The 16,124-nt window shown below is 47.8% G+C and overlaps 1 protein-coding gene across 6 annotated transcripts in view; it reads left to right on the forward strand.

The window, feature by feature from the left end:
* Nucleotides 1–2,159: 2,159 nt before the first annotated feature.
* Nucleotides 2,160–16,124, forward strand: part of LOC134949619 (bromodomain-containing protein 4-like) — a 32,808-nt gene continuing 18,843 nt past the window's right edge. The window contains exons 1-2 of one of the 6 annotated variants that reach the window (XM_063938317.1): nucleotides 2,160–2,485; nucleotides 15,926–15,984. In XM_063938317.1, coding sequence (XP_063794387.1) covers nucleotides 2,295–2,485; nucleotides 15,926–15,984 — 250 coding nt within the window. In that variant the 5' untranslated portion in view covers nucleotides 2,160–2,294. Of the gene's footprint in view, nucleotides 2,486–5,312; nucleotides 5,403–15,858; nucleotides 15,985–16,124 lie in introns of those variants that run through there. The other 5 variants (XM_063938318.1, XM_063938322.1, XM_063938321.1 and 2 more) reach the window with 5 other exon arrangements.

Below are 16,124 nucleotides of genomic sequence, written 5' to 3' on the forward strand. Positions count from 1 at the left end.
GGATCCGGTTTTAAAGGATATAATACCGGAAAAAACGAAATTCATATATAGAAGAAGTAACAACCTAAAAAATTATTTGGTTAAAAGTTCCCTACCGTTTAATCCTAATTATCCAATTCGGACTAAAGGATTTCACCGATGTGGGACTTGTATAGTCTGTAGGACTATACCTGCGACCACTTCCAAATTTACCGAATTTTCCCATAACAATATAAAATACCAGATAAAAGAGTTCATCACTTGCCACACCACTAATGTGGTATATCTCATTAAATGTAGCTGTGGCCTTGTTTATACAGAAAGAACGGTGAGATCACTTACAACACGTCTTGCTGAACACCTACGAAATATAAGAAAAGGTGTAATCACACATACACTGTCAGAATGCTTTTTTAACAAATATAGTTCTTCGACGTCACATATAGCTTCTTTTATGGGTATACAACAAATTAAAGCTTCCTGGAAAGATCGGGACACAGAGGGGAACCTTGCCAAGGCAGAAATGCAGTGGATTTTTAAATTAAACACTCTTATCCCTGCCGGTCTCAACTCTGATTTTGAACTAAAATGGTTCTTGTGACTCTGCTATATAAACAAATGTTATAATTAATTATTCTTCTGGTATCTTTTGGGGGATTTGATGAAATGACATCATCACTTAAGAAACATGTCTTTTTTCGCTATATGTTCTCGTTATTCATCTATATGTTTTATGCACCGTTATGGCTGAAAGAATATTGCTTAAGATGATGAATCTTATATTATGTTTCATTTATGCTATCCTTAAAAGGTGGTATGATGTTTTGAATTTTATCATAGTTCCCCCGCATTTTTATCAAACTTGATTTCTATTCTATTATTAAAGATACCTTTATATACGGAATTTACACGCTAAACACGTGAGTGGGGTACGCTGTGCCTATATTAACTGACTAGGTAAAGATACCTTTATGTGCCTTTTCTCGTTTTCCTTGATGTGAGTTTCGGTACGCTCTAAATTTGCATAGAATTGGTGGCGAGATTCTATTCTTTCTTCTATCAAGTTTCTTCATGCACCAGGGCTCCATTTTCTGTACACTACGAAAATTGACTTTTTCTTATATTACTACACATTGGTTTTTCCTGATATTTTGTTTTGCATATTCACTGAGGACATTTGCTCAAGGCGGCCGACCCAAAAACTTCTGTTTGGAGAATTTAACCGTATTGTTGTAATTTCATTTTTTCGTTTTTTCCAATTTGCATGTTTATTGTTTTCTCACTGAATCCAATTCAGCACATCTGGGACATCATGTCTCGCTCCATCCACCAACACCTGTTGCACCACAGACTGTCCAGGAGTTGGCGAATGCTATAGTCCAGGTCTGGGAGGCGATCCCTCAGGAGACCATCCGCCACCTCATCAGGACCATGCCCAGGCATTGTAGGGAGGTCATACAGGCACGTGGAGGCCACACACACTACGGAGCCTCATTTTGACTTGTTTTAAGGACATTACATCAAAGGTGGATCAGCCTGTAGTGTGTTTTTCCACTTTAATTTTGAGGGTGACTCCAAATCCAGACCTCCATGGGTTAATAAATTTGATTTCCATTGATCATTTTTGTGTGATTTTGTTGTCAGCACATTCAACTATGTAAAGAACAAATTATTTAATAAGAATATTTCATTCATTCAGATCTAGGATGTGTTATTTTAGTGTTCCCTTTATTTTTTTGAGATATATATATATATATATATATATATATATATATAAAATAACTGCTCCAAATTGCCGGATGAAAGTGATTTGTATGTTGGGTTATGTGGAGCAGCTGACTTGTGCTGCCATCTAGTGGGCACGGGCGGTACTGCAGCGTGTACAGTCCTCACCTCGCAGCGCTCCCCACACCTCTATGCGGTTGCCGCATCCCTGATGCTGCCACAGTCGCCCGTCTGCACAAGGCCCATCGCATCCTTCATGCTGCAGTGCCGACTACACAGCAGCCCCTCCGACTCTTCCCATTGGCTGCAGCTGCTGAACAGCGTCGCGCTGCATGCTGGGAGATGTAGTCCCTCCGGCGCTGGCTTTTGACAGAGACTGCGGGCAGTTCTGTTATGCGAGGACTCACCTTCCCAGAATTCCCCGGTCATACAGTCCGGCATCCTAGCCAATCGGCGCCCGGTACTGGCAGCCACGCCCCTCCGGTGTAGCGCTTGCTGCAGGTGAGCGGCTGCTCCGCGGAGTAACCTGAGAGACAGGCGCCGCTCCCCGGGGCCCGGGCGGAGGCCAGTGCCAGAGCTGCCCAGGTCAGATGTTATATGTCACCCGGGGGGAGGAGGAGGATGGCTGCCGGGTCACTGACAGCTCTGCCCGGGCATCATCATCACCCTTCAGTGACCCGCCCCCCTGCCATTGTGCCCATCATCTCCCCAACCTGTATGGCTCCCTCTGCATGCTGTACCAGACCCTCATTCATACAGTCATGTGTATAGGGAGGCATAGGTCAGTACCTCATACTGTCATGTGTATAGGGGGGCACTAGTCAGCCCCCTCATAATGTCATGTGTATATGGAGGCATAGGTCGGTTCCTCATACTGTCATGTTTATAGGGAGGCATAGGTCAGTTCCTCATACTGTCATGTGTATAGGGAGGCATAGTTCAGTCTCTCTTACTGTCATGTGTATAGGGAGGCATATGTCAGTTCTATTATACTGTCATGTGTATAGGGAGGCATATGTCAGTCTTCTCATACTGTCATGTGTATAGGGAGGCATATGTCAGTTCTATCATACGGTCATGTGTATAGGGAGGCGTATGTCAGTTCTATCATACGGTCGTGTATAGGGAGGCGTATGTCAGTGCTCTCATACTGTCATGTGTATAGGGAGGCACAAGTCAGTCCCTCATACTGTCAAGTGTTTAGGGAGGCACTGGTCACTTCTCTCATACTGTCATGTGTATAGAGACGCACTGGCCAGTTCTCTCATACTATCGTGTATAGGGAGGCACAGCTCAGTCTCTCAAACTCTCATGTATAGGGAGGCATAGGTCAGTCCCTCATACAGTCATGTGTATAGGGAGGCATAGGTCAGTCCTTCATACTGTCATATGTATAGGGAGGCACAGGTCAGTCCCTCATACAGTCATGTGTATAGGGAGGCATAGGTCAGTCCTTCATACTGTCATGTATAGGGAGGCACAGGTCAGTCCATCATACAGTCATGTGTATAGGGAGGTAGAAGTCAGTCCCTCATACTGTCATGTGTGTAGGGAGGCAGAGGTAAATCCCTCATACTGGCATGTGTATAGGGGGGCACAGGTCAGACCCTCATACTGTCGTGTGTATAGGGGGGCACAGTTCAGTCCCTCATATTAGGTGTATAGGGAGGCATAGCTAAGTCCTCTCGTACTGTCATGAACATAGGGGGCATAGACCAGTCCCTTTTAGGGATGGCCATCGGTGCTACCGCCATCGATGGTTACCATTGATGGTGAGTCAAACCATCAATGCCAGCTAAGTATTCTGTGCATAGCCATCGATAGTTTTACCATCAGTGTTTATGCGCATGTGTGGGTGCTTGCTCTTCTGCTGTGTAAGAGTCGGGGGGCGGGGCTGAGCTGTGAGTGACAGCTCAGCCTGTTAAAGAGGAGGGACATCTCATTCCCGACTCTAAAGGTGGGTACACACTGGCCGATACATCGGCCGTTCTATTGAACGGGCGATATATCGCGGGTCCGTCGGCCAGTGAACTCGGTCTGTGAACTCCGTCGTTCATCAGCCCTGCAGCACAGCCGACGACCAAAATATCTACCAATATATTGGCGAATCGCTGTGTGTGTACGGGCGACCAGCTGGCCGCCCGTTCACATGCTGCGGCGGCCGGCGGTTATTGATGTCATGAACTGGGCGGGCGTGTGCACACGCCCACCCAGTTCATGACGTCAGTCCCCGACGGATCGGGCAGCGTCTATGCTCAACACACTGCCCGATCCATCCATAGATATATCTTCATATCAATTGATTGGCAGCTATATCTATCAGTGTATACCCAGCATTACACACAGTGTAAGAGCTGGAGGCTGCACAGGGCTGATGGCTGACAGCCTGGCAGCGCTGTGCAGCAACAGTCAGATCTAAAATCAAAAGGTGGGTATAAAAACCATCGTGCATACAGTTACCATCGATGGTGTATAACCATCTGGTTATACATCATTGATGGTTAAAGTATTCAACATCAGCTATAGACCATCGATAATTTTGAATCATCAATGGTCGATGGCCATCCCTAGTCCCTTCTTACTGTCGTGTGTATAGGGAGGCACAGGCCAGTCCCTTAATACTGTCATATTTATAGAGAGGCATAAGCCAGCCCATTCACACTGTCATGTATACAGAGGCATAGGGCAGCCCGTTCATATTGTATATAGAGAGGCATAGGTCAGCCCCTCATATTATCATGTGTAGGGGGGTATAGCATAGGCTAAGCCCATTCACACTGTCCTGTGTATATGGAGGCATAGGTCAGCCCCCTTATACTGAACACACATTAACACATTACTGCTCATGCACGTACTGTAACGTGTAGTGTTACGTGTATATTTCTGCTGCAGGGTACACTGGGCTCCACAAGGATAGACATTGGGGTGTAGAGTAGGATCTTGATCCGAGGCACCAACAAGCTCAAAAGCTTTGACTGTTCCCAGAATGCACAGCGCCCCCGCCTCCCTGCACAGGAGCTCAGTTTTGTAGTTGGTGCTGCAGATAGCAGGCACATAACAGAGGGGCTGCTCCAGGCAGCCCTAAGAAGAGCTTTTTTGAGAAGAAAAGTGAAGACTTCAAGGGCAGCAGCGGTGTGTACATGTCTAGTGACATTCACTGCTGCAGCTCCAGCTCTCCCCAGCGGCGCTGTACACTCCCGAGCCCTGGCTGCCGGGTAACTACAGCAGGAGGCTCCGGTTTTCTTCTTGTCAGGCACACACGATGGGGGCTCTCCGGGATTGCGTGGCCGCGCTACGGGAGGTGGTGAGTGGGTCCCGCTCGTGGGACCCGTGCTTTATCACGATCTGGCGCGGTCGGTGGGAGGCGGGCCACGCGCGCTGGCGGTGGACACTGTGGCAGTACAGGCGATCCCACTGGATCACCAGGGCATGGGTGCAGGTCAGGTTTTCTCTTAAAACCTTTTTTGTGTGTAGAAAGCAGAGGGGATAAGGCTTAGACCTGGAGCCCCTCCCCCAGCCCCAGGGCGCCATTTCCAGCAAATGTTCCCGCCCTGGAGCTGCATATCTGTCTCTCCCTCACTCCCTGTCAGTGTTTGGGCGCCATTTCTCTCAGCTACACTGTTCCTGGAACTGCTTGGGCAAATCCTCCTGTGTAAAGCCGCCTGGTTGTCAGCGCTGTGACTTTACATGACACTTAAGTATTCTACCTGCCTACTAGACAGTGCTAGTTAAGAAAGAGTGCATTTAGTCAGGGTTCTCTGGTACAAGTACCCTGTGATATACATCCAGTTCTTACTGTGCAGTGTTATATCTATTGACTACATAGCTGTATATATAAGCTGGTCCAGTGCAGTATTATTGTTAGTAATAACCTCTGCATTGTATAACTGTGACTATATGTGTGTGTATTAGCTTGCTGAATGGTTTCCATTTCGTGTCTCTCACTCAACTTGCTATCCCTATATTCTATAGCCTGAGGGGGCTTGGTGCGTAAGGTTTTATAATTATATAGGATTTTCACAAGATATACTTTAATACGTATTTTTCTCTGTGATTTTAGTCACCAGGGGGTATATTTACTAACATTCGTAATTTTCCCAAAGAGGTCAAAGTTCAATCACGAATGACATCGAAAGTATAAAATTGCAACTTTTTGAATTGATTACGACTAATTTACTAAGCTGTCGTATTCTGCATTTTCGTTTTTTCCGATGTCGATGTCATTCGTTTTTTTTTCCCGTTTTTTATGGCAGTGATTAGCAAAACACTGCCGACTTTATCACAATGAATCTCGGCCGGATCTGTGTGATCCGTGCTGGGGTTCATTTTTTTTTTTTTTTTTTTTAAACTAAGCACTGTAAAACTAAAAAAAAAATTGCGTAGGGTCCTAAGCATAACCAGCCTCGGGCTCTTTGAGCCGATCCTGGTTGCAGAAATATGGGGGAAAAAGTGACAGGGGTTCCCCCATATTTAAGCAACCAGCATCGGGCTCTGTGCCTGGTCCTGGTTCCAAAAATACGGGGGACAAAAAGCGTAGGGGTCCCCCGTATTTTTAAAACCAGCACCGGGCTCCACTAGCTGGACAGATAATGCCACAGCCGGGGGTCACTTTTATACAGTGCCCTGCGGCCATGGCATCAAATATCCAACTAGTCACCCCTGGCCGGGGTACCCTGGGGGAGTGGGGACCCCTTCAATCAAGGGGTCCCCCCCCAGCCACCCAAGGGCCAGGGGTGAAGCCCGAGGCTGTCCGCCCCATCCAATTGGCTGCGGATGGGGGGCTGATAGCCTTTTTTGAAAAGTGTAAGATATTGTTTTTAGTAGCAGTACTACAAGGCATGCTGGTACTTGGAGAACCACAAGTACCAGCATGCGGCGGAAAAACGGGCCCGCTGGTACCTGTAGTACTACTACTAAAAAAATACCCAAAAAAAGACATTACACACACACCTTGATAGTAAAACTTTAATGCATCCATCCACACCAACATACATACATACTTACCTATGTCCCCACGCAGGTCGGTCCTCTTGTCCAGTAGAATCCATGGGGTACCTGTTGAATAAATTATACTCACCAAATCCAGTGTTGCTGGCTCCTCGGATAATCCAGTTGTAATCCAGGTACTTGATAAAAATAAAAAAACGGACACCCGATCCTCGCACTGAAAGGGGACCCATGTTTTCACATGGGTCCCCTTTCCCCGAATGCCAGAAACCCCCTCTGACTTGTCTAAGTGGGTTTCTTCAGCCAATCAGGGAGCGCCACGTTTGGCACCCTCCTGATCGGCTGTGTGCTCCTGTACTGACTGACAGGCGGCACACGGCAGTGTTACAATGTAGCGCCTATGCGCTCCATTGTAACCAATGGTGGGAACTTTCTGCTCAGCGGTTGACCGAAAGTGACCTCACCGCTGAGCAGAAAGTTCCCACCAGGACCAGGCGCAGAGCCCGATGCTGGTTGCTTAAATATGGGGGAACCCCTGTCACTTTTTTCCCCATATCTCTGCAACCAGGATCGGCTCAAAGAGCCCGAGGCTGGTTATGCTTAGGAGGGGGGACCCTACGCAATTTTTTTTTTAGTTTTACTGTGCTTAGTTTTAAAAAAAAATGAACCCCAGCACGGATCACACAGATCCGGCCGAGATTCATTGTGATAAAGTCGGCAGTGTTTTGCTAATCACTGCCGTAAAAAACTGAAAAAAAAAACGAATGACATCGACATCGGAAAAAACAAAAATGCAGAATACGACAGCTTAGTAAATTAGTCGTAATCAATTCAAAAAGTTGCAATTTTACACTTTCGATGTCATTCGTGATTGAACTTTGACCTCTATTGGGAAAATTACAAATGTTAGTAAATATACCCCAGCAGGTCTGTTTTTTTTTAGCACTTTTTTACGAGTTGTAATTTTTCACGGCAGTGTTTTTTTTTTTTTTTATGCTTTGCACTTCTTAGTAAATGACCGAGATTCATACTTAAACAGCCGCGTTTTGACCGATGGTGTATTCATTCGTATTTTTTTACTTTGACTTCCAAAAAAATACGAATGCCCTCATCACTGCCGTGATTTGAGTTTAGTAAATGACCGAGATGACACTTTGAAGAAGAACTCGGTCAAAATCGGGACCTTAGTAAATATACCCCCATATCTCTCCTGTATCCCTGCTTGTGCTGACTACACTGCGCAAGGGTTTGGGCAAGAGGTATTGTGCTGCTGACAATTGTACTGTGTTACCTGACACTGCAAGTTATATCATGTCTGCTTCTGAGGGTAACGGTTCTGGGGCTGAACACACTGCCGGTGTTGCTGAAGCCACAGATTCCTATGAGGAGGTCATAGCAGCTGTGGGCTCTGGTTCTGGGGGCTCCTTGCCCCCCAGTGGGACTGTGGCAACGGGGGTGCATAATGACTCAACGTTACGAGTCATAATGGCTACTTTCTCCACGCTTCTACAAACGATAGTTACTAAACTAACACCCCCTATGGGACCTCCTATGCCGGTGCAACCGTTTGTGGTCCCTGCAGCTAACCCACCGTGGGCGGTTAATTTGTCTGCTCAGTTGAAGAAGTTGAACCAGTCCTTGACTACTAAAAAGTCTGACCCTCGCTCGCCTAAGACCAAGGGGTCCTCTAAGCGAGCTCTTATCTCCTCACAATCCACTGCTGTCACTGACACCTCGTCTGATGAAGATGGCACTTACACTGACCCCACAGATTCTGACACAGATACTGCTGTTGGGGAGGGTAGTTCACATGTGGATGATCCTGATCTTTTGGAGGCTATTAAGTTGATTTTACAGATTACGGATGATCCCGAGCCATCCGCCCCTCCTAAGAAACCAGATAGGTTCAAGCGTCAGAAGGTGGTTATATAAGTTTTACCTCACTCTGACCACCTAGTGGATATATGTCAGGAACCCTGGGGAAACCCGGGAAAGACGTTTGTGCCTCAAAAGAAGATGCTGGCTCGCTATCCCCTCGCGCCAGAGCTGTCTAAAAATTGTGAAACGCCTCCTCCAATAGACTCACATGTGGCTAGGATGGTGGTTTCCTCAGCTCTGCCTGTCACTACCATCACGTCTCTAAAAGAGCCTACGGATAAACGTGTGGAGGATTGTCTAAAAGCGATTTACACCCTCACGGCTGCTGCACAAAGGCACACTACTGCAGCAACATGGGATGCGGAGGCTATTGAAGCATGGGCCCTAGAGTTAGAAGCTGAAATCTCTTCTGACCATGCTAGACAATGCTTGTCATATATTGTCACAGCTTCTCACTATATTAAAGAGGCGGCTTCTGATGCTGGTATCCTGGCAGCCAAGGCCTCTACTACATCAGTCCTGGCTCGCCGGATATTGTGGCTGAGATCCTGGTCTGTGGATCTGGACTCTAGAAAAACCCTGGAGGTACTCCCTTTCAAGGGAGACATTCTGTTTGGGGAGGACTTAAATAAGATAGTGGCTGACTTGGCGACTGCCAAAACTGCCTGTCTGCCAAGTACTGCTCCTCCTATGTCGAAGGTTAAAGGTACGTCCTTTCGCCCCTTTCGTCCTTCAGGTAAAGCAAAAGGTCAGGCGTACAACAAGCAGGCCCACACTTCCAAACCTGGTAAGCCGAAGCCCAAAAGAGCCTGGGCTGCCCGTCAGCCAGCTTCCATGACCGATAAGCCTGCCGCATAACGGGGCGTGCCTCCCCCTGGGGGATCTCAGGGTGGGGGGCCGGCTTCTAGGGTATACCCAGGAATGGCTGAAGACCACTTCAGATGCCTGGGTACGGGAAGTCGTCACTCGAGGTTACGCCATAGTCTTCAAAAACCGACCCCCTCATCTATTTTGCCGGACAGACGTCCCGTTGGACCAGACAAAGGTAAACACTCTACATTCGGTGATACAGACCCTCCTGGATACAGGAGTCGTAGTACAGGTGCCTCTTGCTCAGAGGGGCTGGGGGTACTATTCTCCGCTGTTTCTGGTCCCGAAACCGAATGGGTCCTCCCGGCCCATTCTCAACCTCAAGGCATTGAACAGGTTTGTGAAAGTTTCCAAGTTCCGTATGGAAATGCCTCGCTCTATAGTTCTGGCCTTGGAACCTGGGGACTACATGGTCTCCCTGGACATACAGGATGCTTACCTGCATATTCCTATAGCAGTGTCACATCAACAATACCTGAGGTTTGCGATTGGCAACCTCCATTACCAATTTCGGACGTTACCTTTTGGTTTAACTACGGCTCCGCGAGTCTTCACCAAAGTTATGGCGGTGATGACAGTGGTACTCCGCCGTCAAGGGGTCAGGACACTGCCGTATCAGGACGACCTGTTAATCCTGGCAAATTCCCCAGAAATTCTCTTACGTCATCTGGATATGACTGTCCAGTTTCTACAAGCCCACGGGTGGCTCATCAACTGGAAGAAATCCTCCCTGGTCCCTGCTCAGAACATGGTGCACCTGGCAGCGCTATTGGACACTCACATCCAGCGGTTGTTCTTGTCTCAGGAGAAAGTCCTGAAGATTCAGGACAGGATTCATTGCTTCCTTTCTCGTCCGCAAGTGTCGATACATTCGGCGATGCAGGTGCTGGGCCTCATGGTGTCAGCATTAGACATGGTGGAGTATGCTCAATTCCATTCTCGCCCCCTCCAGAGGCTGATTCTAGCCAAGTGGGATGGCCTGCCTCACCGGATCAGGTCTCACATGATCTCATTGACTCCGGAGGTCCGTCTGTCGCTGCACTGGTGGCTCCAGGACCAACAATTGTGCAGGGGCCGTCCCTTCTGGATATCCAACTGGGTCCTGTTGACGACAGATGCCAGTCTAAGAGGTTGGGGAGCGGTGCTGGAGCAACACTCCCTTCAGGGTCGGTGGACCAAGTAGGAATCTCTCCTCTCGATCAACATTCTGGAATTGCGGGCGGTCTTCAATGCGTTGAACCTGGCCCAGCATTTCATTCAGAACCGTCCTGTTCAAGTACAGTCGGACAACGCCACCACAGTGGCTTACATAAATCATCAAGGTGGCACTCAAAGCTGTTTGGCAATGAAGGAAGTCTCACGGATTCTACATTGGGCGGAACGCCATCTACCGGCCATATCGGCAATATTCATTACGGGAGTCCTGAATTGGGAAGCGGACTTTCTCAGTCATCAGGACGTATACGCCGGAGAGTGGGGCCTCCATCCAGAAGTGTTTCAACTCTTAGTGGAAAAGTGGGGCCTTCCAGACGTAGATCTGATGGCGTCTCGACACAATCATAAGGTTCCAGTCTTCGGAGCAAGGACAAGGGATCCTCAAGCAGCATTCGTGAATACGCTGGCAGTGCCGTGGAGGTTTCGGCTGCCATACGTGTTTCCTCCGGTGTCACTCCTGCCCAGGGTAATTTGGAAGTTCAAGCAAGAAAGGAATTCTGCTTCTCATAGCTCCAGCGTGGCCCAGACGGCACTGGTTCTCAGACCTGCAGGGCCTATCGTCAGAGCTTCCAATTCTACTTCCGCAACGCCCAGACCTGTTCAGGGCCCCTGTGTCTACCAGGACTTAGCCCGGCTGTCTTTGACGGCGTGACTCTTGAAGCTTCCGTCTTAAGGGCTAAAGGGTTTTATGAGGCGGTCATTCAAACTATGTTGCGGGCCCGGAAACTGGCTTCTGCTCGGATTTACTATAGGGTCTGGCATTCTTACTTTGTTTGGTGCGCATCTAACAATTATGACGCTTCCAAGTTTAGTATAGCCAAGTTGTTGGCCTTTCTTCAGCAGGGCCTGGACTTAGGCCTGCGTCTGGCCTCCCTCAAGGTTCAAATATCTGCCTTGTCGGTGTGGTTTCAGAGAAAGATTGCGACCTTACCTGATGTGCATACCTTTACTCAGGGTGTGTTGCATATCCCACCTCCCTATGTCCCGCCTGTGGCTCCTTGGGACTTGTCAGTGGTTTTAGAGGCGTTACAAGAGTCTCCGTTTGAACCTCTTGGTTCAGCTGATCTTAAGTGGCTTTCCCTTAAGGTGGTGTATCTGCTGGCTATTGCTTCAGCTAGAAGAGTGTCGGATTTGGGTGCCTTGTCCTGTAGTTCCCCATATCTCATATTTCACCGTGACCGGGCGGTTCTTAGGACTCGTCCCGGATATTTACCAAAGGTGGTTTCTTCGTTCCACCTTAACCAGGAGATTGTGGTTCCGGCACTTGTTTCTGCTGATCTGTCTCCCAAAGAGCGGTCTTTGGATGTGGTACGGGCTCTCCGTATCTATGTGAAGAGAACTGCTTTTATTAGGAAATCTGATACTCTCTTTGTGCTGTTCGGATTTCACAAACGGGGCTGGCCTGCTCACAAGCAAACTTTGGCCAGATGGATTAGACTGGTGATTGCACATGCTTATGTGAGGGCTGGTCCATCAGCTCCTGCTCACATTACGGCCCATTCTACTCGGTCTGTTGGACCTTCTTTGAGCGGCCTGCCGTGGTGTGACCCTGTGGTCCTCTGTGAACACGTTCTTAAGGTTCTATGCTTTCGATACTGCCGATTCCCAGGATGTTTCCTTTGGACGCCGGGTTCTTGTGCCCGCTACAGTGCGTCCCCTCCCATAAGGATCTGCTTCAGGACATCCCCTATGTCTTTCCTTGTGGAGCCCAGTGTACCCCGCAGCAGAAAATGAGTTTTATGGTAAGAACTTACCTTTGTTAAAACTCTTTCTGCGAGGTACACTGGGTTCCACAAGGCGCCCACCCTGACGCACTTAGCTTCTTTGGGTTGGTATGGCACTAGCCGATGACACATCTCCTGTCGTGAGAGTGTGGTGTATGTGGCTACTAACCATTGTCGTCTCTTTTCCTGCTACTGTATTGGGCTGGTTAACTAAAAACTGAGCTCCTGTGCAGGGAGGCGGGGTTATAGAGGAGGCGGCGCTATGCATTCTGGGAACAGTCAAAGCTTTTGAGCCTGTTGGTGCCTCTGATCAAGATCCTACTCTACACCCCTATGTCTTTCCTTGTGGAGCCCAGTGTATCTCGCAGAAAGAGTTTTAACAAAGGTAAGTTCTTACCATAAAACTCGTTTTTTTAATCTAAATGGACTAGGATTGGGAATAGTAATTTGTGCCGAGCGCATCGGTAGTGGAGCCAGACATCTTGCCCGAAGCATGGCGAGGGGACATGGGCCCTCATTCCGAGTCGTTCGCTCGGTATTTTTCTTCGCATCGCAGCGTTTTTCTGCTTAGTACGCATGCGCAATGTTCGCACTGCGACTGCGCCAAGTAATTTTGCTATGAAGATAGTATTTTTACTCACGGCTTTTTCTTCGCTCCGGCGATCGTAGTGTGATTGACAGGAAATGGGTGTTACTGGGCGGAAACACGGCGTTTTATGGGCGTGTGGATAAAAACGCTACCGTTTCCGGAAAAAACGCGGGAGTGGCTGGAGAAACGGAGGAGTGTCTGGCCGAACGCTGGGTGTGTTTGTGACGTCAAACCAGGAACGACAAGCACTGAACTGATCGCAGATGCCGAGTAAGGTTGAAGCTACTCTGAAACTGCTAAGTAGTTTGTAATCGCAATATTGCGAATACATCGTTCGCAATTTTAAGAAGCTAAGATTCACTCCCAGTAGGCGGCGGCTTAGCGTGTGTAACTCTGCTAAAATCGCCTTGCGAGCGAACAACTCGAAATGAGGACCATGGTGCACTAATTGGGATTCCCATGAATTCTACGGTGTAAACAACACCAAAAAAAAGTCAAAAAGATCATGTCAACTTTTTTTTTTACAAAGGTATTAAAAATAAAAAATCACATGTACATAAGTATTCACAGCCTTTGCCATGAAGCTCAAAATTGAGCTCAGGTGCATCCTGTATCCACTGATCATCCTTGAGATGATCCTACAGCTTTATTGGCGTCCACCTGTGGTAAATTCATTTGATTGGGCATGATTTGGAAAGGCACACACCTGACTATATAAGGTCCCATACTTGACAGTGCATGTCTGAGCACAAACCAAGCATGAAGTCAAAGGAAATGTCTGTAGACCTCCGAGAGAGGATTGTCACGAAGCACAAATCTGGGGAAGGGTACAGAAAAATCTCTGCTACTTTGAAGGTCCCAATGAGCACAGTGGCTTCCATCATCTGTAAATAAAAGAAGTTCGGAACCACCAGGACTCTTCCTAGAGCTGGCCGGCCGTCTAAACTGAGCGATCGGGGGAGAAGGGCCCTAGTCAGGGAGGTGGCCAAGATCCCTATGGTCACTCTGTTACAGCTACAGCATTCCTCTATGGAGAGAGCAGAACCTTCCAGAAGGACAACCATCTCAGCAGCAATCCACCAATCAGGCCTGTATGGTAAATTGGCCAGACGGAAGCCACTTAGTAAGAAGCTCATGACAGCCTGCCTGGAGTTTGCCAAAATGCACCTGAAGTACTCTCAGACCATGAGATACAAAATTCTGATGAGACAAAGATTGAACTCTTTGGCGTGAATGCCAGGCGTCATGTTCGGAGGAATCCATGCACCGCTCATCACCAATACCATACTTCCCAACGTGCAACGTGTCCCTCTCCAGGAGGGACAGAATGCTCTGTTCCTGGACTACTTTCTTCATTTATAATTGCCATCACCTTTCTTATCCATTAACCTGTTAAAAACAGGTGCCGGCAATCATAAATTCAAGAAAAGTCCAGATGCAGAGCATTCTGTCCCTCCTGGAGAGGGTCATGTTGGATGGTATGCAATACCATCCCCACAGTGAAGCATGGTGGTGGCAGCATCATACTGTGGGGATGTTTTTCAGCGGCAGGAACTGGATAGAGGGAAAGATGAATGCAGCAATGTACAGAGACATCCTGGATGAAAACCTGCTCCAGAGTGCTCTTGACCTCAGACTGGGGCGACGGTTCATCATTCAGCAGGACAACGACCCTAAGCACACAGCCAAGATATCAAAGCAGTGGCTTCAGGACAACCCTATGAATGTCCTTGAGTGGCCCAGCCACAGCCCAGACTTAAATCCGATTGAACATCTTTGGAGTGATCTGAAAATGGCTATGCACCAACGCTTCCCATCCAACCTGATGGAGCTTGAGAGGTGCTGCAAAGAGGAATGGGCAAAACTGCCCAAAGTTAGGTGTGCCAAGCTTGTGCCATCATATTCAAAAAGACTTGAGGCTGTAATTGCTGCCAAAGGCATCGCATTGGCTCTGAATGCCTCTACCCGATTGACAGGTAGAGGCATTTGTGGGGCAGAGGCGGACCGTTTGCGGGGGGCGGCCTGGGCTGAACAGGGGCTGGTTGGTGGCGTTTTCGGGGCTGCTGCGTGACGTCACACGCAGCCGCTCCATCGGGAAAAGTGACAGCAGACCGCCTGCATACACTGCCTAGCTACAGGGGGTTGTCCACAATTACTGTGACCGCAATGCAATTGCAATTTCTCAATGAACTCTGGTTTGGGGATGAATGGTTTTACTTGATGGCTATACAGTATCTCTTTCATTGGGGGGAGTTCATTATTGGGTGCCTGACGGAGCAATTCAATTGCTGCTCCGTTCGGCACAAATATCTGTGCCTGGACACATTTCAGCTCGCAGCCTCTGGAGGTGGCGAGATGAAAAGTGTGAAAAGTTAGCTGTTTGGGCGTCCAAACAGCACCTTTCTCCCTGCACCCATTAGTTTATTCGGGTGTTGCTGGTTTACGCAATAAGCGTGATAATTAAAGGGCGCCCAAAACAATTGGATTGCAACAATAGGTGCCCATTAATTATCGGGGCTTAAAAAAACAATTGAATCGTCCCTACTGAACCTAACCAACAATGCAAGTGAGCCCTCTTTCTGTCACGCTCAGCCCCAGTCGGATCAGCAGAGGTTCTGTGGCTCATTAATCACACTGATACAAGTCTGGTTGTGATGTGTGACATCACTTTTGTGTTATTTGTACTGTTATTGAAGGCTCCTCTAAAGCACCGAAAAAGTCTAATCAAAATAACTCAGTGTATCCTTCATACAGTGACCAAAGCCAAAGTTAAAGAATCATTAGTAATAGCATTATATAGCTACAAAACATTCTATACATTGTACATGAAAGGACTGATGGTATAATGTAGTCATCTCTTAATATCCAGAACAGGTCGTTATCTTGCTGTGAGTGTAATCTATGTAATGAGGCTTTTTTGTTGTCTTTTAGGACTAAATTGAGTTTGATGAAGGATTGCACCCTCCCCCCTCCCCAAGTAACGTGTGTCTGCTTACAGAAGGAAGAGACCGCTCAGGGGAGTGATGATGAACCATTATCATTCATTTAAGTCCCTCGGTACGTACTCCGTGTTCTGTCCGTAGTACCAGTAAGGGTGGGCATATGTGGGGGAGCAGACGGCAAGGGAGATATTGAATGAATTGTAAAGGGGGTCAGCGAATATTACATAAGAAAGTGAAGGGGTGGGGAGATATATA

This window comes from Pseudophryne corroboree, chromosome 8, assembly GCF_028390025.1.
Source record: "Pseudophryne corroboree isolate aPseCor3 chromosome 8, aPseCor3.hap2, whole genome shotgun sequence".
In the NCBI taxonomy this organism is placed as follows: domain Eukaryota; kingdom Metazoa; phylum Chordata; class Amphibia; order Anura; family Myobatrachidae; genus Pseudophryne; species Pseudophryne corroboree.